The sequence below is a fragment of the Mytilus galloprovincialis genome, chromosome 6, assembly GCF_965363235.1.
Source record: "Mytilus galloprovincialis chromosome 6, xbMytGall1.hap1.1, whole genome shotgun sequence".
Lineage (NCBI taxonomy): Eukaryota > Metazoa > Mollusca > Bivalvia > Mytilida > Mytilidae > Mytilus > Mytilus galloprovincialis.
This window is the reverse complement of record NC_134843.1, coordinates 12,253,701-12,280,569: the sequence shown is the minus strand read 5'-3', so window position 1 is coordinate 12,280,569 and position 26,869 is coordinate 12,253,701. Positions and strand designations below refer to the sequence as shown.

Genomic DNA, 26,869 nt, shown 5'->3' with positions numbered 1-26,869 from the left:
GAAAATTAATCCTCAAATTTTTATTATTGTTTAATTAATAGCTACCAGTGTTGTTTTTTATGGAGATTTTTTGCTTTAAAAAAATTAACGATCAAATAAATAATTTGTTAAACTTAGATCTGGAGTAAGCATCATTATGAGGGACAAATTGATAACTATGCATAATCTTCTGCTGTTTTTTTTTTACAGCAGTACTTTGAATATTGTGATATTTTATCAACCAGATGGTTTTTTGTGTCGTGTACTATATTTCCATTAGTACTTGATGTAAACATTATGGTGATGCAATATTTTTTATTTTGACGCACAATGTAGTATTTCTTGTGTGTTAGAAGAGATGTCACATAATAAAAGATTTAATATTTGTTCATGAATTTTTATATTTTATTCACAGAAGAAAAACTAGTAAACCACTGAGTATGATAAACCAGTACTTGTGTTCAATACAATGACTTTCTAAATTTAGTATCTGGTACCATTCCCTTGGTTTCGAATCGGGAAGTCCCTTATCAAATGTTGAAATAAATAGCTCAAACACATCATCAAATATATGGTAAACAACTGTCAATTTCCTTATATAGAAAATGGTGTATTAAACCTGAAGAAAACTGCTACTGTAAATTCAGAAATTATTGGGAGGTTTTTATTATTGCGAAAAATGCGACAGAGTTGTGAACGCAATAATTTAAACTCACATTTTGAAATATTTCATATGAATTAATAAGGATTTTTCTCAAAATTGTAAAAATTAAAATCGCATTTAAGTCTAAAATGAAAAAATCGCAATAATAAATGCACGCAATAATTTCTGAATTTACAGTATACATTACCAAAGATCAGTATATATGTTATAAATTAAATGTTGGAAGTTTTTAATATCACACAAGTAGAATATCACAGAATCCAACGTAATCAGACAGGCGAAAGGCATACAATTCTTCCTCCTGAACGCACATTTATCATTGTATTGAGTAAAAGTGTCAGCCAGATCTAGGAATGAACTTCAGTCGGAGTGGTCTGTCAGGTGTCATTACCGTATTCAGAATAGGTTCAATATCTTCATGATGGTATTCCAACTTGAAATTTTGAATTATCTGAAATAGAAATGCCAAAAGTGAGAACTTGGAAATAAAGAAGGCGTACAATTAATGTTGAAAAATCCGAATTCCCGTTGTTAGTAGGTGTATAAAGGTTTTGAAACATATTAACCTTTCTTCCCCAGGCACAAATTGCTTTAGCTGTAGTTGGAATTTTGTTTTTGAAATATTGCCTGCAATGCTGTTCAACTTCGTATTTAAATTGCAACCGTCAACTGTTCTGATTCTAATGCAACTGATGAGTCTTGTGTCTCTGCTTCACAAATTATAAGCCTTGCTTTTTTTTTTTGCATATATGTTTGAGACAATCTGTAACTGCAATAATATAGTAGTACCAACCTAATCAAGCCCCAAAAGTGAAGTTTTGACTTAATATACTTGGCAAAACTGAATATTATACACTGGTATAATGCAATATGTTATACATGTATAACGAACTGTTGAACATTATATCAAATAACTGCTATTAGTGGGTGGCTGTTGAATTGCTTGAGAATAGATTTAAACAAGAAACACTTTTCTGAAATATTGATTCTCGAAGTGTTAAATTTAACACGTAAATTGAAAAATTTGGAATAATAATCTGCCAATACTCTCTATCTATGAAAATCTTATGCCTATGGACAATCTCGAAATTTCAAAAATACCAGATAAATGACAACAAAAATAGGGTGTATCAATTTATTACACAAAATCACTACATGCTGATAACAAGTAATGACAGCGTAAATGTCCATTTAAACATGTGTGTCGTTTGATTGTTGCAAAACAATATATCAAAAATATTGAATTTGAAGGCATCTCAAAAAGGTATGTCCACAAAAACTGACAACAAAATCAAACTCTATCAATCAACGGAACTAGTGAAAACAACTGTCATAATCCTGATCTACAGGCATTTTCCAAAGAAAATGTTAAATAAATTAGGTTTTATTGATAGCTATACCTCTCACTTATATGCAAGTTTTTTTTATCTTGTTTTGTTATATTAACAGAATTGGGTGAACAATCATTGACATATACCATCATCTTTTTTATTACAGTTCTTAACATGACCACACAAATATAACTAATACCTTGGTTAACATTATATACATCTCTTGCTCTGCGAATCTTCTTCCTAAAATAAAACAATATTACGATGAAAAAGAAGTTTTAAACGAGAGTCATAGGTTACAAAGTTATAAATTAAATGTTGGAAAACTCTACTTCAAAAATACAAGGTATGATACAAATACCAATAAAACAGAATATGATAGACATTGAAATAAGCAAACATATCTTCTTTAAATACTTGCCAATACACATTCTTGCTCCATGACCCCAGACCAAGTTTGACAAGGATTTGAACTTTCTGTCCATTTCACCGTCCAGCCATCTCTCTGGTTTGAAGCTCTCTGGATCTGGATATAGTTTAGGATCATGGTACATAGCATATAAGTTCCCTTGGACATGAGTCTTTATTTAGAAATGAAAAAGTACATAACTGAAGATAAACAATTAAAAAAAAGCCAACATATGTTCGAGAGTGACATACTAAATAAAACGAAAGATAAAAGCTTACATTCAAAAAGCTTCTGAACTTAAAACACATTTGTTACGAAATTATCAAATGTATATATTCTCCATTAAATGGTTTTACGTTTAATTCTTGTTAGAACTTCGATGACACGTACTGAAACCTTTTAAGCGAGTAAAAACTAAAAACTGACATACTTTATGTTTATCAGAATCATACACGATATCAAGACTACGTGATGCATGTTCAACTATGTTGTATTTATCCTCTTGTTTCTTTGATGTATGAACTCCCCTTTACAAACTCAACTGACAAGCAACGTTTTCGCTGTCTCAGTCTTCTTAGGGTATTTTTACTGAATATTGAATATTAAACTTGTCATTCAAATAAAAGGTTCATATAGCAATAAAATCAGGTTTTTATCCACCAATTTCTTTTTGAAAATGCCAGTACCAAGTCAGGAATATGACAGTTGTTATCCATTCGTTTGATGTGTTTGACTTTCTAATTTTGCCATTTGATTTGGGACTTTCTGTTTTGAACTTTCCTCGGAGTTCAGTATTTTTGTGATTTTACTTTTTGTTATGTATCTATTTTTTTTTGCCATTTGCTTAGTGACTTTCCGTTCAAAAAAGTTCATTTGGAGTTCGTTATTTTTGTTATTTAACCTTTGTTTTATTCAGACAGCTGGTATCTATGTTTATCAGGAGACCCTGACGCTGTAGACGAATACAGTCTGATCTCAGTTTACAATGCTATCATGTTTTATATATAATAAGAACAATTCTCCTTTAGTTTGATGTGTTTGAGCTTTTGAATTTGCGATTTGATAAGGGGCTTTCCGTTTTGAATTTTCGTTGGAGTTCAGTATTTTTGTAATTTTACTTTTTGTATACAGTTAAAACTACAAACCCCTGCTGGGATAATATACTGGTTGACTTCCAAGTCATCATCAATATGTCTACTTGTGGCAAATGTTATAGGATACAATCTAAAACAATAGTATATACATTTATATCAAACGTGCACTGTTATTTCATCTTGTGAAAACAGGTACGGCGTGTTACCCGTGTATTATTTTCACACAAGATCAAAATCGAAAAGTTATCACATCATAATGGTAGTTCAATGGTTGAAATTCTATTTCATATGATAAAAATATTGCTTCACATTTATACACATTCCCATTAAATCATGATATTCAGCGCTATACATTAAAGATGGGGAATTGGCTTTCCTCTTTACAATAATCCTCACAAAAAACCCACTTTTTAGAAATTTAAAGCAATTCCATAACGTCTCATTGTATCTATTTTTTCTAAAACTTTCATTACTGACACATCTTCATTCGTTTGAAAGTGGTTTGTTTTATTTTAACACTGAGTCAATTTGTTTAACGCCAAAAATCTGTCCCAATTACCTCTGATTCATAATATTAAAATTCCATAGGGAGGTAAGGGTTAATTTTGAGAATTGTCATTTTCTTTGATTTCAATAGTCAAATTACTGATAAAAATTCGACTAGATATGAATAATCGTTTAACTTTTAGGAATGTTTGGTTCTCAATGCTTTTCAACTTTGTACTTTATTGACTTTTTTGATTTTTTTGGATTCGAGCGACACTGATGAGTCTTTTGTAGACGAAATGTGCGTCCGGTGCAAATAGAAAATTTCAATCCTGGTATCTTTGACGAGTTTATTTACACTTCTTCTGCAACCTAAAGTTAACATTTACGATGTAACAGTGATAAATCCCACCTGAAAGTTTCTTTGACAACAGCTTTAAGGTATGAAAGCTGACTTAGTATTTCAGGTGTTATTGGTTCTTTGTTTGGTAGCAGATTTTCTATTTCTTTGTACAGTTTATCTTGTACTTCATGATTCTTTGCTAAGCTGTATAGTATCCACAAAGAACTGGTCGTTGTCTGGGAACATGAAATATAAGATATATACATTTAATTAACAAACTGTTTTTCTTTATATTTGAACAAAACAAGATGTTGGTTATACGTCAAAAGATAGTATTATAGTGTTGTCTTTTAGTTGTTCATCCCTCTTTAATTTTACAATTGGAATAAAGTTTCCGTCATGAGTTTATCCAGTATTGTTTTGTAAATAATTACTTAACGATATAAACAGCGGTAAATTATGAATATTCAAATATCACAAACTCCTTAGTCCTGTACAATTTGTGTGAAGTCATTAAATATATTCTAATCAGTATAAACACATAGCTACATGAGGTTTGGATCATAACACCTAAGTAAAAAATAAGCTTTCCATTGAGGCCAGCAACGCGACTATCACTATTTGTTCAACTATGATTTGTTGCGTTCAGTATTCTGTCTTTTTTGCCAGCAAAGTTTATCTTAAGACTTCACTTTAAACTACAAATATCTCGGCGATTTCCTATTTAACATGCATATTTGAAATTTAATATACGTAAAAAACACATTTTACTAGCATTTAAGGAGCTTTCTCAATTATAACAAGTCAAATAGATACAGATGAACGATTTAACCAGCAACTTATGTCTTAGTGATGAAATCCAATAAGTATGAATAATATTTTAGTTCTTACCGTTTCTGTTGCGCTGACGAGAAGATCGGTCGCTGTAGACAAAGCTTCGTCTGGGGTGAGTGACTGATTCGACAGTAAGTATGTTAGGAATGGTACGTGGTCATTGCTCTGGTTCTCGGTAGACTGAAGCTGCTCAGCTTTCTATCAAAATATAAACAGTTTTTTTATTGTAGTAACATGATATTAAAGTTTTGATCATTTCATACTCTTTCACAAAAGATTTTCAATTTTCTCCTGGAATTGAATTAAGTTGCTATCCTTTTTCTGTCTACGACTTTTTCAAAATACAAAATGTATATAATCGAGCAAAGCGAAATGCTAACAAAAGTTTTATTAAGTTACATATATATGTCGAATTTATTTACTTATGGTTACAAAAAACTCTAGAAAAACAAAACAAAATATAAAAGAAAACAACAAAAAACATCATGACAATGCGTTTCTTTTTCAATCTTTCTACAATTAATAGACTAATAATACATAAGTCAAAGTTAAACACTTTACGCCACATCATCACGCATAATCCATTATAATTACATAAAGTAAACTTTGATTGGCGCTTGCGATAACTTAAATGTTGCCTACTATGTGGGTATCAATGTCATTATATAAATACCTTATCTACATAAGATCGTCCTATTTTTAGGATATTGTCTGTATATTGTTCATACTGTTTCCATGTTTTAGTAGGGTATAATTTATATATTGGCAGATTGTACATCAACGGTTGCATCAATTTAAAGAAACCATGTAGATTTATGATAAAGTCTTGGGCTTGTGTTGGTGTTCTATCTCCAAGGCATCCTATTCTTTCGTCAAACAAAAATATTCCAATTGCTAAAATATTCCAAAATTTGCATAATGTGGATGGAATTTTAAATCCTATTGCTGAAATATTTGATCATTCAAGACAGATATTATGGGTCGAATTAGTTCCAATCTTTTGTTTGAGCTTTGCGCATTACAGAAAATCAGAAGGAGAAACATAATATAACTTTATATATGTACATGTGAGCGACAAACGTATAATTCATTGGAAATTGGTTCCTATACATTTAAACATTGCAGCATTGTTGTTTGCTCAGTAGTTTTGTTTTAACATATTCCTTACGGAAACATGACATATAGATATCAATGCAGTACTAATACAATGGAACAGTTGGAACTGATTTTGGAAACAATGTTGACCTTTTAAAAATCTGTATTCAAACTTTTCAGAACTTCGAATTTGATTTTGAATAGTTTCCATTGATCTATATTATTTCATGTGGTACAAGCGATAGTATCATTGTAGGATATCATTACGGTTAAGTTATTTTTTCATGACCATAAAGATTTAAGGATAATAAGTTATTTAAGCGTAGTTACTGGAAATTTTTGTGTAATAATAGATATATTAGAGAGTGTTATCCGATATTCTAATATATTATAAGCTTACATTCCATGGACCACTTAAATAAATCTGTCTCTAATCCTTTGATCTCACATTTGTCATCAAGCCTGACCATGAGATGTTTAACAAAGTCTTCTGCTACTATATCCAATCCCTCACAATATGCCATCACCTCTTTCATTTTCAACATTTTCTTACTGACCACAGTTCTGTGTTTGTGCCACTCTTCACCCTGTCTATATATGTATACTACAAGTCAATAATGAAAAACAGAAAGCAAGTACATTGCAGATTCTCGTAAGATGCAGAAATGTCGGATGTAACAAAGCACGTGATTTGAGAAAGACACAGGTATATCCACGTAATTAACGACATGTTTTGGAAGTCTTTGATATATTGATACCCGAATAGTCGTCTGATCTGTTTATTTAAAGACTGTTTACTTTGCGATTCTCCAAGTTTTGGTTTTATGCGAATTTTTTTAACTTGGTGTGTACCTGACTTCATAATATAATTCATAACATACAGTTGTTTGAAGATCCACATTTATCTCACATATATTACACTGTTCTAGGCAAGTTTATCAATCAGTTCACCTCTAAAATAGAAACAATTCCAAAAACGCGTAAGTGATAATCTTTTGATTCAAATGAATAACCGACGAGCGGAATTTATAGAAGTCACAGCTCCCTAGAGCTCCTATCCGCATTTGTAATTTGTAATTTGTATTGCAAATTGGTTCTTTCCATATGAAAAGCCTCATACGACTATTTTGATTCAAAATGAAACATTGTACACAAAAATATTTCATTCAGTCTAATAAATGTTTAGTACAGGCAACCGATGTTAGAAAGATTTTTAAGGAGTAAAGCGAATACAAAGTACGGCTACATAGACACATCAACTAAGGTATACATATTTTTCATTTAATGGTGCTTTTGATTACTGCTTAATAGCAATTTTATAATGGAAAACTGTAATAATCATCGCGTTTGTGATGTTTACTTCTCAACTGATCCTCTTTTACAATGTCAAGATGTAAATCGAGGTATGTAGCTAACTTAACACATATGTTGTTAACCTTTATTTCAATTTCAAAGGGACACAGTCACCAAACTTCATTGAAATGACATAAATAATATACTACAGTAGTGAAACATGAAGTATAAAGCTAGGCTTGTTTCATTCATCTTAAAAAAGCCCCTCCGTTGAATCTACTTTCAAATAAGGACATTTTTGTAGAAAGCAACGGCAAATAAAGGCAACAGTAGTATACCGCTGTTCAAACTCATAAATCCATGGACAAAAAACAAAATCGGGGTAACAAACTAAAACTGAGGGAAACGCATAAATATAAGAGGAGAACAACGACACAACACTTCAATGTAACACACACAGAAACGGACCAAGCATCAGACAAAATCCCACGAGAATAACAAATATAACATCAAAATCAAATACATGAATTAGGGATAGACAAGTACCGTGACACGTCTTATCGCAATGTCAATTTACACTAAAAAATAAGAGAAAACAAACGACGCAACGTTAAATTGTAACACACACAGAAACGAACTATAATATAACAATGGCCATATTCCTGACTTGGTACAGGACATTTGTAAAGGAAAAAATGGTGGGTTGAACCTGGTTTTGTGGCATGCCAAACCTCGCACTTTAATGGCAATGTTAAATATAACATTGAAATGACAACATAATATTACAGGACTACAATACAAATAAATAGGAGAACGTATTAGACAAAGAAACACATGATTAATGAATAACAAAAAGCATCAGGTTTAAAATTTAATACGCCAAAAAACGCGCCTCGTCCACACAAGACTCACCAGTGACGCCCAGATATAAAAGATCGAAAGCGAAAAAAAGTACAAAGTTGTACAGCACTGAAGATCAAAAGTTGAAAAAGGTTGTGTCAAATATGGCTAAGTTTTTATGCTTGGGATAAGAACATCCTTATTATTTAGAACAATTAATGCTATTGCAAACAGTAAATTTTATCAAATGAATATAACAGATATACATAATGAAACTGAAGTATTAAATCATTACATAAAACAAACACGAATACATAATGAAAGACCAACACAGAATAGACACACCCGACTCAGTCCAGGCCTCAACGCAGTAAATTATGAAAATGACGTCACATACGATGGTGAAAAGGCATTTAAAATTACGTCACATTTGAATATATGAAATTTCTGAAACAGCAGAAAAATGACGTCACATATGAAAAACTATATCTCAAAAGTAAGATAGAATTAGGATTGATTAAAGATTAAAATAGAACTAAATACTGATATTGTATTTAAACACAATGCATATTGCAATACTTATTAATAGCAATTAACTATAATATATATATGTGCAGTTTGTTATGAATCAAACAGTCAAACATGCATTTGACAAAAGCAAGACCTATGAAACAACACATTTTATTTATTACATTTTTCAAGTGAAGCCTTCGACAAGCAAAACACCCAACACCTCATAAAATATATAAGACAGTTACTTGATCTGGTTTTCTTAAAACTCTTCTTCAAAGTCGTTATCGATCTGTGCCAAGCCGAACACAGATTTATGGTACTGTAAAATAGGTAAAGAAATCTAACTTATACTACTATAGTTATCCCGACTATCTAGCTATAAAAAATGAGTGAAAATGGACAAATTAAACGAACACAGGACACATAGGGAATTAATTAGTTGAGATGAATCGCTTAACATTGGCGATTAGACCTCATACCGAAATAGAAAAAGGTGTAGTGGTACAATAAGAGACGATATTTAGAGAAAGTACTATTGTTATGAAAATACGAGTTGATGACAGCAAGTAAGGAATGTGACAGTTCTTGTCCATTCGTTTGATGTGTTTCATCATTTGATTTTGCCATTTGATTAGGGACTTTCCGATTTGAATTTTCCTCAAAACTTAGTATTTTTGTGATTTTACTTTTTTCTATGACCCCCGCACTGCACGAGAGACAAACTCAGTCAATGAAATATGGTGTAAAGGTTCGTAAAAAAATCAATATGTATTTATTTCATTCAATATACATACGCATTAACCAGCCCTAATCCGATTTTCTTTTTCCTTCGATAATGTGCCATTGGTTCCATTTCTCTTCTGTTTGGGTATTTTCCCTCTGAACGGATTACCTTGTTGTACTCTACAGGGTCACTAATTACTACGGTTGATATTGCTCCTATTTGCTCTTTATATATTGGTCCATAGTCGAAAGCTCTTTGTTGGTAGGCCTGTGACGTAAAAAAATACATATATAGTAATGATTTTAAATGTCCCTTTAGTATCTTTCAACTCTCTTTTATGTGATACTTCATAATAGATTACATCTATTTTTATAGATGATAAATTCCTTTTCTCCAACAGAAGTTTGTTCTTTTAAAATCCTTAAAGAAGGTAAACAATTATAGTTCACTCAGTTGTTTGTTTTTGACAGAACGTATCAATTAATGAAGACAAATGAAAGAAGAAAAAACGAATCGAGGCATGTGAGTTTTGATTAAAAAATAAAACATTTATAAAATAAAAAAAAATAGAACGAAAAAATATCACTTGTTATTATCCTATCAAAACATAAACATCAGTTATACACACTTACCTTAAACATTTTATTAAATCTAGGTCCATCTTTCTTAAAGTAATCAAACAGTGTTCCCACGATCGGTAGCCCTTTAGGCCCTGGAATATCTTCAAACAGCTGTGTTTTGTTTTCAGGTACAGTAGTTGTTGCATCTTTTGTTTGCAGCGTATGTGTTTTTCTGAATGGACACTACAACATGAAGAATATCGGCTATACACAATTTTGTTAGTTATACCATTAAGAAGGATATCATGTAAGACGTTAGGAACATTTTGGTACGCCATGTCAACATGCTCATATTCGTAAACCATACAGTCATATTATGTAAAAGTAAAATTGAGAATGGAAATGGGGAATGTGTCAAAGAGACAACAACCCGACCAAATAAAAAACAACAGCAGAAGGTCACCAACAGGTCTTCAATGTAGCGAGAAATTCCCGCACCCGGAGGCGTCCTTCAGCTGGCCCCTAAACAAATATATACTAGTTCAGTGATAATGAACACCATACTAATTTCCAAATTGTACACAAGAAACTAAAATTAAAATAATACAAGACTAACAAAGGTCAGAGGCTCCTGACTTGGGACAGGCGCAAAAATGCGGCGGGGTTAAACATGTTTGTGAGATCTCAACCCTCCCCCTATACCTCTAACCAATGTAGAAAAGTAAACGCATAACAATACGCACATTAAAATTCAGGTCAAGAGAAGTCCGAGTCTGATGTCAGAAGATGTAACCAAAGAAAATAAACAAAATGACAATAATACATAAATAACAACAGACTACTAGCAGTTAACTGACATGCCAGCTCCAGACTTCAATTAAACTGACTGAAAGATTATGATTTCATCATATGTACATCAGGCACAATCCTTCCCGTTAGGGGTTTAGTATCATACCATCATAACTTATATGAGAAGAACATAACCCGTGTCATGCCAACAACTGTTTTTAGAATAAATGTGTTTAGTTCCGACGCAAAGACCTTATCAGTGACTCAATATTAACGCCAAAATATGCAATCTTTAATGACTTGACAACAGTATCGTAATTATATCCCTTCTTAATAAGTCTATTCAAAGGTTTTTTAAGTTTCTGAGGTGACTACTGACACCTTTGTGCTTTATAAAGAATATTTCCATAAAAAATTGGATGTGAAATACCTGAACGTATAAGAAGTCTGCATGTTGAGCTATATTTACGAATGATGTCTTTATACCGATGATAAAATTTAGTAAATGTTTTGACTAGTTTGTGATATCGAAAACCCTGGTGTAATAATTTTTCAGTAATACATAAATTTCTCTCGTTAAAATCTAAAACATTGTTACATACACGAGCGAATCGTACAAGTTGAGATATATAAACACCGTAAGATGGTGACAAGGGAACGTCACCATCTAAAAACGGATAATTAACGATAGGAAATGAAAAATCATCCCTTTTATCATAAATAGTACTATACATTCACTATTATATGTTTATGTTCCAGATTATATCTGCATTTTAACCATACTCGTATGGTTATTATCATTGCTTATTTGAAGATAATTTCATTAAGTTATCACGATAGGTATAGTGTCCGGCTAGGATCGTGGTTTTTCTAGTGATTTGATCGGGCTTTTTCGAGTGTGACCATTTTTTTTCGAATGATTATCATCAAAATGTAAACAAACAGACTTCCTTTCTGACGAGACGTGATATAGACGCTTCCGTTTAACATACAAGAATATACAAGATGTGTTAGTATTAAAAATAAAAAAACATATTATCAATCCGATATTTTTGTTTGTTAAAAAAGTTGAATTTAGCTTAAAATGCTAGTATTCCGAAAAACAGAATAAAGCCAATTTTATACACACACCAATCCAAATGTAAATGGAAATGCATACATGGAATCCTTATATCCTTAGATATACAGACACTTTACAAAAAATCTTGTTATTGCATTGAAGACGACATTTAGAGACTAAATTCATTTCTATGTGTTCGGATTTTTTCGAGAGCAGGCCGGGCTTTTCGAGTGTGTCTGTTTATTATCGAGTGATTATAAAAATTTCCAATAGCTTAAAAAATCTTAAATGTCAGTGTATTTCCGTTTAAAAAACAATAAAAAAAAAAGTTCAAATTTTGTACTTTTTAAGACACGAAACCAATGCATTCATCAGTTTGATAATGGTGTACTACGATTAAACTTTATAAACAAGTATCATTTGTATATATTGTTGTTTGTCACTTCTTATAAATAACATGTTAATTATATATATTTATGATGGCTGCCAACAATTTAGTATGAGCATAGACAATTTGGATTTAGACGTACGTACATATAGTGTGTTTAGCTGATAAACTATTTATATTGTTTACTGTCAATAAAATTATGAAATTTAATTCAAATTTATATGTAATTAGGAATATTATAAGAACGGGTCGGATTTAGTGTGTATATGTTTTTGTTTTTTTTTTTTTTTGTTTTTTTTTATGATTTGATTTTGTGGAGGCAGGGGGCAGACTACTTTCATTAGAATAATTCTTATTAAATAGCATTTTTCTAATTCTTCTCTGCTGTCCAGTAGGTTTCTTACTGCGTTTTTTGGTAAACATCTGCGCCATGAGCGCATGCTACGACCGTAGCGTTTTCAAAAATAAAGTTCATTCTTTTATGGTTGTGACTTATTATCTATATCCTACACAGAGTGTGAACGAAACAGTGATACGAAAATCTGCTTTAATTTGATTTGCTTATCCAGAATCAATGATATTACGGCATCTCATAGGCTATAAGTTAGGTCATTGCTGACCTTCAAAGGTTACGACGATGTATATTTCGTGTGAAAAATACTTCACCAAGGATTCGCGTAATTTTTTATTCAGCACAATGAGAGTATTGACCATATTAAGACAAATAGTTTTAACAACTTGTGAGAATGGGATATCTTTTGATATCAACTCTCGTTATTTAATTCAAATAGAATAAAATCGCCATATTATATTGAAATTAAATAACTAGAGATGATATCAAGCGATATCCGTTCTCACTTGTTAAGAAACCTATAAATACTTTCTCAATGTTATATCAAAACTTTGTGAAAATCCTAAAGGGAGGTTACCTTAATCTTTGTAAACCAGTCATCAAAGTTTCGCGAAAACTTCTAAAAGCACTTAAAAAATATTGTCTGTAAACCTGTAAAATCATCTGGCCCAAAAAAGGTCAAGTGAGAATTTCACTTGGCGTTCGTCGCAGTCCATCTTTGTCGACAGTTTACTTTTACAAAAATTATTTCCTCTATGTGTACTGGACTAAGTTCATTATCTATAAAGATAACTGTAAACAGTAAGACTATTCAGTAAAGTAAGATCTACATACAAGTTACCATCACCAAAACAGAATTGTGTCATGAATGCTTTTCTTGTCTTCAATGTCGAAGAGTGTACTTTGTTTAATATGCTGTGCAGAACATATATAAACCAAGGTGAGAGACACGGGCTCTTTAGAGACTCTAGTTTGTTTATTAAAATCTAATAACTCGGAAACGTAAAATCTAAAGTTATAAAATCCGAAAAGGGGGATATCTCAATAGATATAACAATTATCCGAAAATTAATGTAAATTTGTAACAGCGTTTTTGAATTATTTTCCGACTTGCTGACGACGAACGGACAACGGTATACTATAATACGTCCCTTATAAAAACGCTGGGGTTCACCACGAAAAATATTATTAGCTGTGACAACAAAAGAACCAAGAAGTGCATGCAGTTGAAAAGATTATGAGTCCCCTGCACTATTTTCTAATGACCTCTTGACAAAAGATCCAATAATTTCTTACTGGAAAGTTATGGTAGAATGTTTTCCAAACAGAATATTAATTGAAAAAGGTTGATTTTTATCACATAAGTAATATGGTTTTGTTGTTGTTGGGCAGAAATGATATTGTTCTTCACTTGATTACAATTATAAACTGGAAAAAATATCTTTTTCAAGTCAAGAATATCTTTTTTTTATCACAATTTTCTTTGAAATAAGCCGGACCATTTGTTAAAAAACCCGGACGATTTCACACTTACGCTAAAAAAAAAAAGCCCGAACAAGAATAAACACTCATTTTTATTGTTAGATACAAGGAAATTGTGCTTCTTTGTTGATCAAAACATTTATAGTAATTAAAATAAGTTGGGTAGTCATTAGGTATTTATCTGTTAAAATTTGAACAATTTCATAATCAAAGTTTGCTTGCCAGTATCGGACGAGGCGGAAAACAGGTAGAAGAAATAAATATTACAAGAAGTTAATCCTGCTTTTAAAGTGACACCGTTTGTTTTGTTGTTACTCACCATAGATGACAGTAGAATGAAAAGAACAACTTTAAATACCATATAACCTGACAAATACTGAAAATGATCTTTCGGGGCTTTTTTTAAAAGACATGCAATTGCTATATTCTTGGGGTTCTTTGTTGATTTTACCTTCGTCTCTCCGTTACATAATCCAGGATAAAATTACATAAACATTAATTAAATTTGTAATATTTTCAAGGAAGAAAACATACTCTATCCAATGTCGTTGTATCAACACGAATCACTTCTGTCCCTCTGGCTTTTATTGATTCCGAACGTTTAGATGTGCTGGAAAATGTCAGCACAAGTTTGCTACTGTGTCTCATAGCCATTCTATAAACATACATGTATAAAAGTTAGTTTGGGTTATTTGTACCTACCTTAGTTTTTCATACCAAGTTTTGCTCGTTGAACCATATCCAAAAACTATAACATAACGCATTTATCTCATTTTATTTTTTGTTTAGAGAACGTTTTTGATAAATTAAATTTAAAATCTTCAAATCTCTAATTTCCAATGCATATTCATTTTTAAAACTGTTGTAATGTACTATCATATTATTTGTTTATGGATTTATCTGGTCAGAGCGATCTCTTGTTTATTTGTACTGTAATGTGTATATGACGTAATGTTGTCATTGTACAGATTTTTAATTCTAAAATGCATAATAATATACGAAGTTCGTTTCTTTCAACATTTCGAAATTCTGTATTATCAATAGTACATGTTCAGTAAGTACTTTTGCATTCATTTTGGCCAAAAATAAAAGTAAAATTTATCTTGTTTTCTATTCAGAGCCAGATATAATTTCAGTGGTATTTTTAACATTGTCATATGAGCGGGAGGTTTTGCTACCCATAAAACCAAGTTCAACCCAATATTTTTTACTTAAAATATCCTGTTACACGCCAGGAATATGGCAGTTGCTACAAGTCGGTTTCTATGTATGTTAGCGTTTGTTTTTGTAGACGTTCAGTGTTTCTGTTGTTCCGTTGTGTTCCTCTGATAGTTGATGTATTTCCTCGGTATTTGTTTGTTATCCTGACCTGTTTGCGCTTATTCGATTTATGACTATTGAACAGCGGTATAAAAGTGTTGCTTTTATTTATTGATACACTAGTTTTCATTTAAATGATATGAAAAATAATTAAAAAAAATATGCTATGGAAGTTAAAAGGGTTGCAAACTTGAATAAGAAAAATTCATGATCAGGACCCACACTTATCATAACAAAGCAGTTATTTGAAGTCGTTTGCCTAATAAACATGTGTTTCATATCTAGTTGTGTACAAGAAAACTCGTTGATACGTGTGTCTCATGTGTATGTTATCTTCCTTTTGTTTCCTTTTTTGGTATCACCTCGTTCTGATTTGGATGATTAATAGTTTGATTTCCATAACGTCAAAACTAGTGAATGACTTACTTAGGGGTCATCCATAATTGTCAACCATTTTCCAAAGTGTACAAAACGTACACTTTTTCAGACCCCCCACCCTCCCTCAAAAAGTGTACATCAACCATTTTCAGATTTCAAGAGAAGAATCAGTCATTCTTAATAAAAATAAGATCCTGTCTGATTATATTTTAGTTTAATATAGAAATTTGCATAGAAAAAAAAACTAAAACATATCTGACTGTTTTATTTGATGACATCTATCTGTGATGCTTGTGTTTTGTCAGAATAAAGAGTACAAAGATTAGTGTTTCCCATATCACACAGTGGGAATGGTAACTCCAATAAAAAAAGGGGCACCTAGAGCATGCAAAAGATTAACAAAAGGGCACATAAATTATGCTAAGAATCAAAGAAAGGGAAATGCATGGTTATATTGCATTGGTAAAGTATGGACTGACAGTTTTTGATTGAATTAGAGCTCAAGACAGCAATCAATAAAAGTGTAATGTTTTAAAACATTTTGAGTTTTTAAATTTCGCGCCTGTATTTCTATTTAAAAGGTCCCTGCAAATATGCCATTCATGGCACTATTATTGTTTATGTATATATACTGTAACGTTAACATGTATTGGATACTTTTTAAGTTAAGGTTAAACTTCATATGGCGGTGCTCCTAATTAAAGGAGGCTTATACTAAGAAAAATAAGTTTACTTCCGGTTTACTGGTTTACTATTTTGGATTGCATTACAAGGAAATTAATCGAAGGACCAGTTTAAAATCTTTTCACAAAATGGCGTCTTGTCAAAATCAAAACATTCAAAGAATTTAGTGTATCCATCAATTTTGTTTATTAAACAGAGTAAAACGATAACGATCAATAATAAAGCAGGTGAAATTGACAATTGGGGGTACTGAGAAATGCTTGCAAACTTTTTGTTTAAATAATTTTACTAGTTCACATTTTTGAAAGATTTAGTTTTCATATGATTTGATCTTTTAATCGTTCAATCCCGATTGAGTAGAATTATGATATCGAAATCAATATCATCAAGTGAAAATTATAAAGAAGAAATAAGAAGAGAAACCAGAGACATAAAATTGAGAAAGGAAATGGTGAATATGTCAAAGCGACAACCACCCGACCATAGATCAAACAACAGCCGAAGGCAACCAATGGGTCTTCAATGTAGCGAGAATTCCCGCACCCGTAGGTGTCCTTCAGCTGGCCCCTAAAATATGCATAATAGTACAGTGATAATGGACGTCATACTAAACTCCGAATTATACACAAGAAACTAAAATTTAAAATCATACAAGACTAACAAAGGCCAGAGGCTCCTGACTTGGGACAGGCGCAAAATTGCGGCGGGGTTAAACATGTTTATGAGATCTCAACCCTCCCCCTATACCTCTAGCCAATGTAGAAAAGTAAAAGAATAACAATACGCACATTAAAATTCAGTTCAAGAGAAGTCCGAGTCTGATGTCAAAAGATGTAACAAAAGAAAATAAATAAAATGACAATAATACATAAATAACAACAGACTACTAGCAGTTAACTGACATGCCAGCTCCAGACCTCAATTAAACTGATTGAAAGATTATGTCTTCATCATATGAATATCAGGTACAATCCCTCCCGTTAGGGGTTTAGTATCATACTATCATAAAATATATGAGAAGAACATAACCCGTGTCATGCCAACAACAGTTTTTTTAGAAATAAATGTGTTTAGTTCCGATGCAAAGACCCTATCAGTGAATCAATGTTAAAGCCAAAATATGCAATCTTTAATGACCTGACAACAGTATCGTAACTATATCCCCTTTTAATAAGTCTATTTAAAGGTTTTGTTAGTTTCTGAGGAGAATACTGACATTTTTGTGCTTTATAAAGAATATTTCCATAAAATTTTGGATGTGAAATACCTGAACGTATAAGATGTCTGCATGTTGAGTTATATTTACGAATTATTTCCTTATACCGGTGATAAAATTTAGTAAATGTTTTGACCAGTTTGTGATATCGAAAACCCTGGTGTAATAATTTTTCAGTAATACATAAATTTCTCTCGCTAAAATCTAATACATTGTTACATACACGAGCGAATCGTACAAGTTGAGATATATAAACACCATAAGATGGTGACAAGGGAACGTCACCATCTAAAAATGGATAATTAACAATAGGAAATGAAAAATCATCTCTTTTATCATAAATTTTTGTATTAAGCTTCCCGTTTATGATATAGATATCAAGATCGAGGAAAGGGCAGTGGTCATTGTTATCATTAGCTTTATTTAAAGTAAGTTCTACAGGATAAATTTCTTTAGTATACATACTGAAGTCGTCATTATTTAGAGCCAATATATCATCCAAATATCTAAAAGTATTGTTAAATTTTTGTATCAAATGTTGTTTTGATGGGTCTTTGCTAATTTTAGTCATAAATTGTAACTCATAACAATACAAAAACAGGTCCGCAATAAGTGGTGCACAGTTAGTCCCCATTGGAATTCCAATAACTTGACGATATACGGAATCTCCAAAGCGAACAAAAATGTTATCAAGTAAAAATTCAAGTGCATAAATAGTATCAAAGCATGTCCAATTGACATAGTTCTTTTGTTTATTGCTACTAAAAAATGATCTAAAAGAGTTTGAACATATGTACTCGCATTCCGACTTTTTAAATGCCCAGTTAATTAGGGATGTGAATTTTTTCTTAATAAGAATATGAGGCAAAGTGGTATATAGGGTAGAAAAATCAAAACTTTGAACAGATTCAAAATCACCAATATATGCATGCAATTTATCAAGTACTTCCAACGAGTTTTTGACACTCCAAAAGTAATTAATTCCACTATTTTCAAAGGCCTTATTTGAACAATTTATTATCAGGTTTTTTATTGTACCAAGTGTACTAGTAAGTAAAACAGACAATTTAGTAGTTGAACAATGGCTGGAAGATGAAATAAATCTATATTTGTAAGGTTTTTTGTGCAGCTTCGGAAGCCAGTACATAGTTGGGACTTTCATTGTGTTTGGTTCTGCTTGTAAAGAAGTAGCTAAAAGTTTATGTTTGTTACAGATGTCGTTTTCTGAAAATGAAGTCAGTTGGAATGTTGGTGAATTCGTGATTTCCTTTTGCAGAACCTCTATATAAAATTTACGTCAAACAATAATGATATTATTCGCAGCTTTATCAGCCGGGACAAAAACAAATTCCTTGGCTAGTTCTGTTAGTTTATTTTTGATACGCGAAATAGGGTTTTTATAGTTTTTGTTGAGGGTAAAATGTTCTTTAAAATGTTGTATTCGAATATCAACTATCTTCATTACTGAATTAAAAAAAGAGTCCAAAGATTTTTTGTCAGCTTTTTCCCGTTTTACCCATTTCAAACAGTAGGCGCGGAGTGAGTCGTTGATGATATTACGACACTCATTCCAGTTAATAGTTGACGGGGGACGATATTTAGGTCCTTTACTGAGGAATGATTTTAACTCTCGGTCGCGAACGATGTTAAGGTCTCCTGTTATAACATGGGAAATTGGTCCATAGGTGTATTCTGAATTACTGCAATTACACGACATAGGTGTATTTTCAGTGATATTTACATCTTTACACAATTGGCTATAATTAAACACATATTTTCGGGTAGATTTCTTATATGTCTCTGGAGAAACACACCCAAGTCAATTCTCGATTTTATAAATCGACTTTTCCTACGGAAACGATATAAATTCCGGAAATAAAAAAAGCGTACGGTATAAATGTTGATTTTTTAACCCCCTCCCCCCAAGTCTACGTTTTGTACACTTTGGAAAATGGTTGACAATTATGGATGACCCCTTATATAATATGTAGAAAAAAAGGTTAAAGCTACCTATGGAAGTTGTCACCTTTTTTGCTGACATTTCAGATTTTATGAATTTTGTATCCATTGTCTTATGATGCTGGAAACGTAGGCGGAAAGTGCAAATTTCATAAATAAACTTAACGTCATTGGTAAAAATTATTTCGTGAAATCCAATGGTGATAAAGGGGGAAAAGTTACGAAGGGGACAACCAAGCACCAAGAGCAGATGAAAAGCATGCAACACCATGCTCAAAATAAATTCATAAAAAAACACGTGTCATTGAAACAAATGACTGTGTGATCTGTATGAATAAGCAGTCCCTGTTTTTCACTAGTAGCAAACACCCTTTGTTTTGATGTTTACAATTAAGTTAAAGAGATAAGTCATTTGTTTTTGTGTAGCAAATAATGTCGCACACAAGAGGGAAGAAAGATATCAAAGTAAACACGGGTGAATATATAGTTGATAAAATAGAATATCCAAAGCAGATAATCAAAGAGCAATAGTCAAAGGCCAGAACATGCAATAAAGCAATATAACTGAACGTTAAAGACCAGAAAACATACAATAATCTTTTAAACATAACACAAACACATTGTTTAAATCAAATTTTCAGCCAGTTGATACGGATAGGAAAGCATGTATCGTCTTGTGTACTAGTTGCATTCATTAATCTAATCATAGCAAATACAATTCCGACGATAAGCTCTACTTTGTGATAGAACAGAATTGTGATAACAATAAAGCAACCAATCCTTTGTATAATCCAATAACGATTAAATGACAACAGATAGCACCAAAAAAACGTCCCATTATTTTTTTGAATATGATGGGGCTATATGTATTGTCAAGCTGAAATATACGTCCATGCACAGACAGACAAACATGAAACAAAAACACAATACGGCAAAAAACGTCGTATTGAATCTCAATAAAGTGCGACAAAAGTATCGAAATGGTAAGCGTCTACTGTTAAATTAAACATGACAAATGTGGTATAATTAATCACCAATGATTACTAGTATATAAAAGATAGTTGTATATGTTGAGGTCTTTGTCCTTTGGTCAGTATATGTATGTCTCATTAGTATCCAAGCTGCATGTTTTGGGTTATTTCTTCAGTTGAATGAAATGAAGGGTGAATCAAAATCAAGCCATGAGGACAAAATATTATCAAATGAAGAAAAACTTAAAAAAAATAATTGTAAAATGGCAATAAAAACCGTAAGATTGGCAATACGAGCTCTATTTAAAAACGGACAGATGTCACACAGGACAAAGAACTTCCTGCTCCACTAATGACATCTGTCATGATGCTCACGACAGGTATGATTTTGTACTAAAGCAACTACCAGTTAAAACGTACTGAAGTTAGATTATCTTAATTCTTATTATTAGTCTTTTGCAAACAATAAATTATAGCAATTCAGCACACACACACAGCTATCCCGACCCCAAATACAGGAAACAAAATTATAGAAAGATTATATATTTTTTTTTAAATCTCGATATTGCAATTCAAATACTCCAAACTCACATGTCCTTATGTTTTTACTCAGAGATAAAAATTTAGCATTTTGATAAAATTATTTCGTGAACATTGTAAAATGTAGAACTTACTTTTTGATATCTTTCGTTCTTATTCCAGCTGTTGGCAAGCGCTCTTAAAAAACTAATTGTATTTCCTTATTTAAGTTGTTAGTGGGATTATTTTTGATGAATATGTGAATGATTGGTCAATAAATCTGCTTCTATATCAAAGACAACACCTGATCACAAATCACCTAGTGTGAATATCGCGAAAACAGATATTTAATTTTACGCCCTCAAACAATGTCAAATATACTGTACATGGCGACTCGTAGAGCTTTCACAGTATGTTTCTTGACGTCAATTATATGTAAAATAATCTTTCCTTTTTTTTATTGAGTTTGAACATTCTTCCTTTTACTTATTTCTGAATCCATCTAACTTGTCAATTTTTGTGCAGGAATATACTATAAAATATACTTTATCTCCTCTTGGGCATTTATCAAAAGTTATAATCGCTATTAGAAACTGTTTATTTTTATTTCTGTAATAAGTTCTTTAAAATACAGAGGAACTATCGAAAAAAAAAGGGGAGGTCGAATAAGAACAACTCACCTTTAACTGAGAATGAACTGCAGTTGCTTCAAAGTTTAGCCGTTCCTGCTCAAACAGTTAAATCCTTCATGTTCCAGGTAGAATGATCTGATTATAAGCATTCACTATGGAAGAAAGACGTATGTGTCTACGGCAAATATAAAATATTAGAGGTAATGTGTACCACTAATTTTTTATAACAGTCAAAAAAGTACTGAACTCCGAATTTACAAATCAGGTAAGAGCAGATATTAGAGTATCAGAAAATTATGATATCGTTCGTTGAGGATTCCAAGGGATATATATGCGACCAACGCATTCACTGCATGCTAGACTATATATATAATGAAAGGAAACATCTAAACCGTAGAACCGTAAACCGTAGAAAGTGAAATTAAAGAATAATGCTAGCTAGTTTTCGTTCCTCTGGACAAGCCTTTGTATGAAATATGCATAGTACGGATACAAGACCAAATATCCCAAAAGAGGAGCACATTTGGTACCCAATGGAATAAAACAAAATCATACCAACCTTGGACATTAGTGCAAGAGGGCAACATAAGAACAAAAAGTAAAAACCAGATCGAAACTAAAGCACAAAGACAAATAACAAAAAGAAAAACATACCCAAATTACCGATCAAAAAATTATTGACGGTTAACAAAAAGTAGTTCAATGTAATATACAAATTCTAAATAAACACATAAAAACTAAAATATCATTCAATACTCTTCCAAAGGATTTAATTTATAGACACATTACTTAAAATTACAATTATCAAAAAGTACATATTTTTATTTTTCTATACAAAACTATTTTATGTAATAGTTTGTAAAAGTATCCATTCTAACATCACCTAATAATCATTGTCTCCAATTAGGGATATAATAACTATAAATGTTTGTATTAACCTAGAAAAATGAAAATTATTTTTTCGCCTTTAATCTAAAATAAAGGTAAATTGTAATACAATCTAAAAATAGCTGTAACAAATATGTATATATCAATGAGGTCAAACTTTTAAGCTTCAACATTTGATTTCAATCATTATGATTGTTTAAATGCCTGTTTGTATTGATCAGGTTAATCAAATGGTCACATGCTTATGATTTTTTAATTGATTGAGTGTCGGGTAGAATATAGATATGAAGTAGCTGTCACAGTCTAGGTCACAGTGAATGACTCATTTTCACATGACTATTTATGGTTGAATAATCCAGATCAAAGTCCAATATATTCAACAAAATACGCAAACATGAAGACAAACATGGAGAAGTTCTACTCGGTGATAAGTTTACTATTTTTTATTGTGGAAGGTTCATCTATCACAAAATGTAAGTTTAGGTAATTGTTAGATATACGTCCTTTTTTAATCCTTTTTAAAAACAACTCTGTAAAATATTAATGTATATCATTTTTACAAAGCGAAAGTAGAAAACTTAAACCAAAACAGTTAAGTTTAAGGTATGTGGAACAAATGAAAGAAACAAAGTCGACATATAGCAGAATATTTCGTTTAAAATTGTGTTTGAATACACAGATTCCCTTATTTTACAGTCAACACATACAAAACAAAACATAAACAAAACACGCAAAAGATGTCAAAGTCAACAAATTGTTTTTAATTAAGGACAAAACGCTCATAACACATACATCAAACTCTCAATCTTATTGGGTTCTATAAAAAGCAATTTTTCAAATGTGGATATATATTTTTGAAATGATACAAAAAACTATACACAATATTACACTATAAATAGAATATATCATATTGCTCGTTCGTCTTTTTTCGTTCATCAATGGGTTTGTGATCGTTTGTCTCTACGATTTGTGTTTGGTTATTTTGTTATCTTCTCGCAAAGTAACCTTATACATGATGTAAATGTATTGGCCTATTCATAATGTTATTCTTTATCTATGAAAAATATGTTCTTTTAAATTTATTGAAGATTAGTGGTTTTGTGGCTAGCCAAACCTTGCGCTTTTATAGCAAATGTGTAGGCATAATATAATTCTTTATCTATGAACATCTTGTTTATCTTTTAGACGACTTGAAATCTGTATGCGATGGTCCATCACAGCTGTTAACAATACCTACAGATGGAGACATATTATTAACACACTCCTCATCAGATCCTCTATTACCTAATATGACCTGTGTAGTGTCTATTTACAATCCTATGACAAAGTATCCTGGGAGAGTCTTGGCATATTTTGAAAGTTTTTCTACAGACGAAAGTAAAAATTGTGTCAATTCTCGTTTGGATATTTATGATGAACGAGGAACAAGTGTAGATAAAGCTCTTACAGGTTAGACTTATACCATAAATACATTGGTTTATACATAGATGATATTACTGTTCTGATATACTGTTTTTTTCTATATTTTAATCGAAATTCATGTCCATAGCAAAAAAACTAAGAATATAGTCTTAGTATAGCCTCCTATACAAAACTGCAGTTATATCTAATAGAATTTTTTTTCTTCAATTTATAAAAGATTGATAATTACTAAATGAGTCTTAAGCACTTTTAATAAACAAAAAAAGTTAAAAGTTAAAAGACAAAAAACTACTTTTATCATCAAGTGAGGAGGTACAAGGTTAAAGACAGTGAATGGACAATATCTATAAATGATGATGTGAACAGTCATACAGACAATATAAAGTTTATAATTTTACATATGTAATAACATAAACCGGTCCGTATTTCATGCTAATAGTTAACTTTACATATATGTTCCGACTCTAAATAAAACTTCTAATTTATTTAACTACTTTTTGTATACCAGTATTATATTTGTTCTCTATACAGGTCCAAATGGTGTTTGTGGTAATAGAGATAATCTTGACATATATTATAATTCTACACAGCAATACGTGACCTTCAGGTTTAAAGATGTAAACCAAACATCAAATTTCAGAGTCGTGTTAACAGCAGCGCATACAGGTATGAACCTTTAAATGTATTTAAAAGGCTTACAAATCGTAAAATAAGTCACATGTAACATTTTCTAATTATTCAGTGTTTTATTTTGTCCATTGAATTTTGTCTATTTTCATATTAGGCTTTAAGTTTATATGAAACATTGTCTAAATAAAGGCAACATAAGTATACCGCTGTTCAACAGTTACAAATTGATTGTGAGAAAACAAATCCGGGTTACAAACTAAAACCAAGAGAAACACATCAACTATAAGAAGAAAAACACTGCAGTGGCATATAATCAAACATTTACTTAACACCACTTTTCACAACAATTTCTTTTACATCTACCACACTTTTGATATCTGATTATAAAGTCCCTTTTTGTATTACTATTTGGTTGACCAGGGAGCATAAGTACCACAATAATGTTTGGTCAGCAGAATCCACAGATCATTACTGTATATAAGATTCAAACCCACACATCCAAGGTATATCAACAATACGCTAAATATCCTAAAACTTTTTTATTCAATCTTCACTATTGAGTCTTTTGTGGACGAAACGTTGTTCTAGCGTACAAAATTTAAAGCCTAAGGTCAGTTTGTAAACAAACACGTATAAAACGTATTTTGATAAAAGCTTTCAAGTTGCTAATTTTAATTGCAATTGAATATAAATACCCGTTGTCAAGTTTTTAATTTATTACTTTTCCTAGGTATTTGCCAAAAGAGTGAATTTGGGTGTGGAAATGGTTTTTGTATCGGACGACATCTAGAATGTAATGGTTACAACAACTGTGGAAATGATATCGACGAACTGGCATGCGTCGTGGCATTAGCTGCCGGAATAATCGTCGTCATTATAATTGGCTCAATTTTGGCTATCATTTGTTTCGTTACAGCAATTATGTGCTTAGTTTGCCGTCCACGACGTAGGAACATTTATACACGCATATGAAAATATGTTCTGGAAAAGAAGTGTTTGATGAACTCTACTGTTGTCCTACAAGCTGAATGAAATATGTACCTGGGTTTCGATACTAGGGGTTTCTCTAACTACATGATGGTATTCAAGTGCGTACCACTGGAATAGTTTTCTTTTTAATACTTTATATGGGTTATAATTTCAACATGAAAAATGCCAATTGGTCATTCATTTTCATCTTTTCATAGATATATGTACGCATGCTCTTTTATCCATTTTAAATCAAATAAAAAAAAATATGCGTTAGGAACTATGGGTCATGACTTAAATATATAATTGGGGTGTTCTTAAAAGTCCAGTCACACGTCTTTTCCAAAATATTCAATGTTAAGATTCCCCGTCCGTCACCCTGTTCCCCGTGATGGGGTTGTTGTGTATTGATTTTTGATTTTTGTATCTATTCTTTTTTTTAACTAACGTTATATAGGGATGATAAACTAAAAGTTATAAACTGTACTTGTAGATCTGAAAAAAAATGTGTATCATTATATATCAATATTAAGAAAAGAACGTTATTGTAATATTTTATTGTTTATTTTTGTATTAAAATCCTTTGACTCAATATTATTTTAAAACAGTATTTAAATAATGACATTCTTGTTGTCACATCTGACCCTCAAACAAAGATGTACATCAGTTCTGCGAAATGGACGCCACACTTAACACACAAACCTACAAATGAGCCAAAAAATTTAAAAAAAAAAATCAAGACTCAAAAATATTTTTTTTTCTCTAGTCTTTATTTTGTTATGTTTGGATTGATGTTTACTCCACATCCCTTTTTGTTCATAACAAAAAGGAATATGTGGATAGAATAAATTAGAAGTATACTGTGTAATTGCCAAAGAGTGAGGTCTGAAACAATAACCAAATGACGAAGAATAGGAGCCAACTATAGGTCACCATTAGTCCGAGATTACTCTGTCGTCCAACGGCTGTTTTGCCAGACAAGCTGGGGTCTTGGGACGTCAGAGCCCGTACCATATAAAAATGTAGATATTTGCCCGTCCAAAAT

General features: G+C 31.5%; 2 protein-coding genes across 3 annotated transcripts; one reads left to right on the top strand and one right to left on the bottom strand.

Moving 5' to 3' along the window:
• Window positions 1–74: 74 nt before the first annotated feature.
• Window positions 75–21,531, bottom strand: LOC143078962 (cytochrome P450 10-like). 2 transcript variants are annotated; one of them, XM_076254039.1, is made up of 12 exons: window positions 21,439–21,531; window positions 14,771–14,891; window positions 10,238–10,408; window positions 9,676–9,872; window positions 6,636–6,826; window positions 5,814–6,034; window positions 5,198–5,338; window positions 4,376–4,542; window positions 3,529–3,607; window positions 2,392–2,555; window positions 2,174–2,213; window positions 75–1,094 (listed from the first exon to the last, which is right to left on the bottom strand). In XM_076254039.1, exons 2-12 carry the CDS (start codon window positions 14,888–14,890, stop codon window positions 981–983), a joined length of 1,605 nt encoding a protein of 534 aa, XP_076110154.1. In that variant the 5' UTR covers window position 14,891; window positions 21,439–21,531; the 3' UTR covers window positions 75–980. The 2 variants fall into 2 exon arrangements, with proteins under 2 accessions (XP_076110154.1, XP_076110155.1); XM_076254040.1 differs by having other exon boundaries at window positions 2,174–2,217; window positions 2,396–2,555.
• Window positions 21,532–23,056: 1,525 nt separating this feature from the next.
• Window positions 23,057–26,416, top strand: LOC143078961 (uncharacterized). Its single transcript, XM_076254038.1, has 4 exons — window positions 23,057–23,276; window positions 23,989–24,252; window positions 24,757–24,891; window positions 25,586–26,416. Exons 1-4 carry the CDS (start codon window positions 23,198–23,200, stop codon window positions 25,825–25,827), a joined length of 720 nt encoding a protein of 239 aa, XP_076110153.1. The 5' UTR covers window positions 23,057–23,197; the 3' UTR covers window positions 25,828–26,416.
• Window positions 26,417–26,869: the final 453 nt, after the last annotated feature.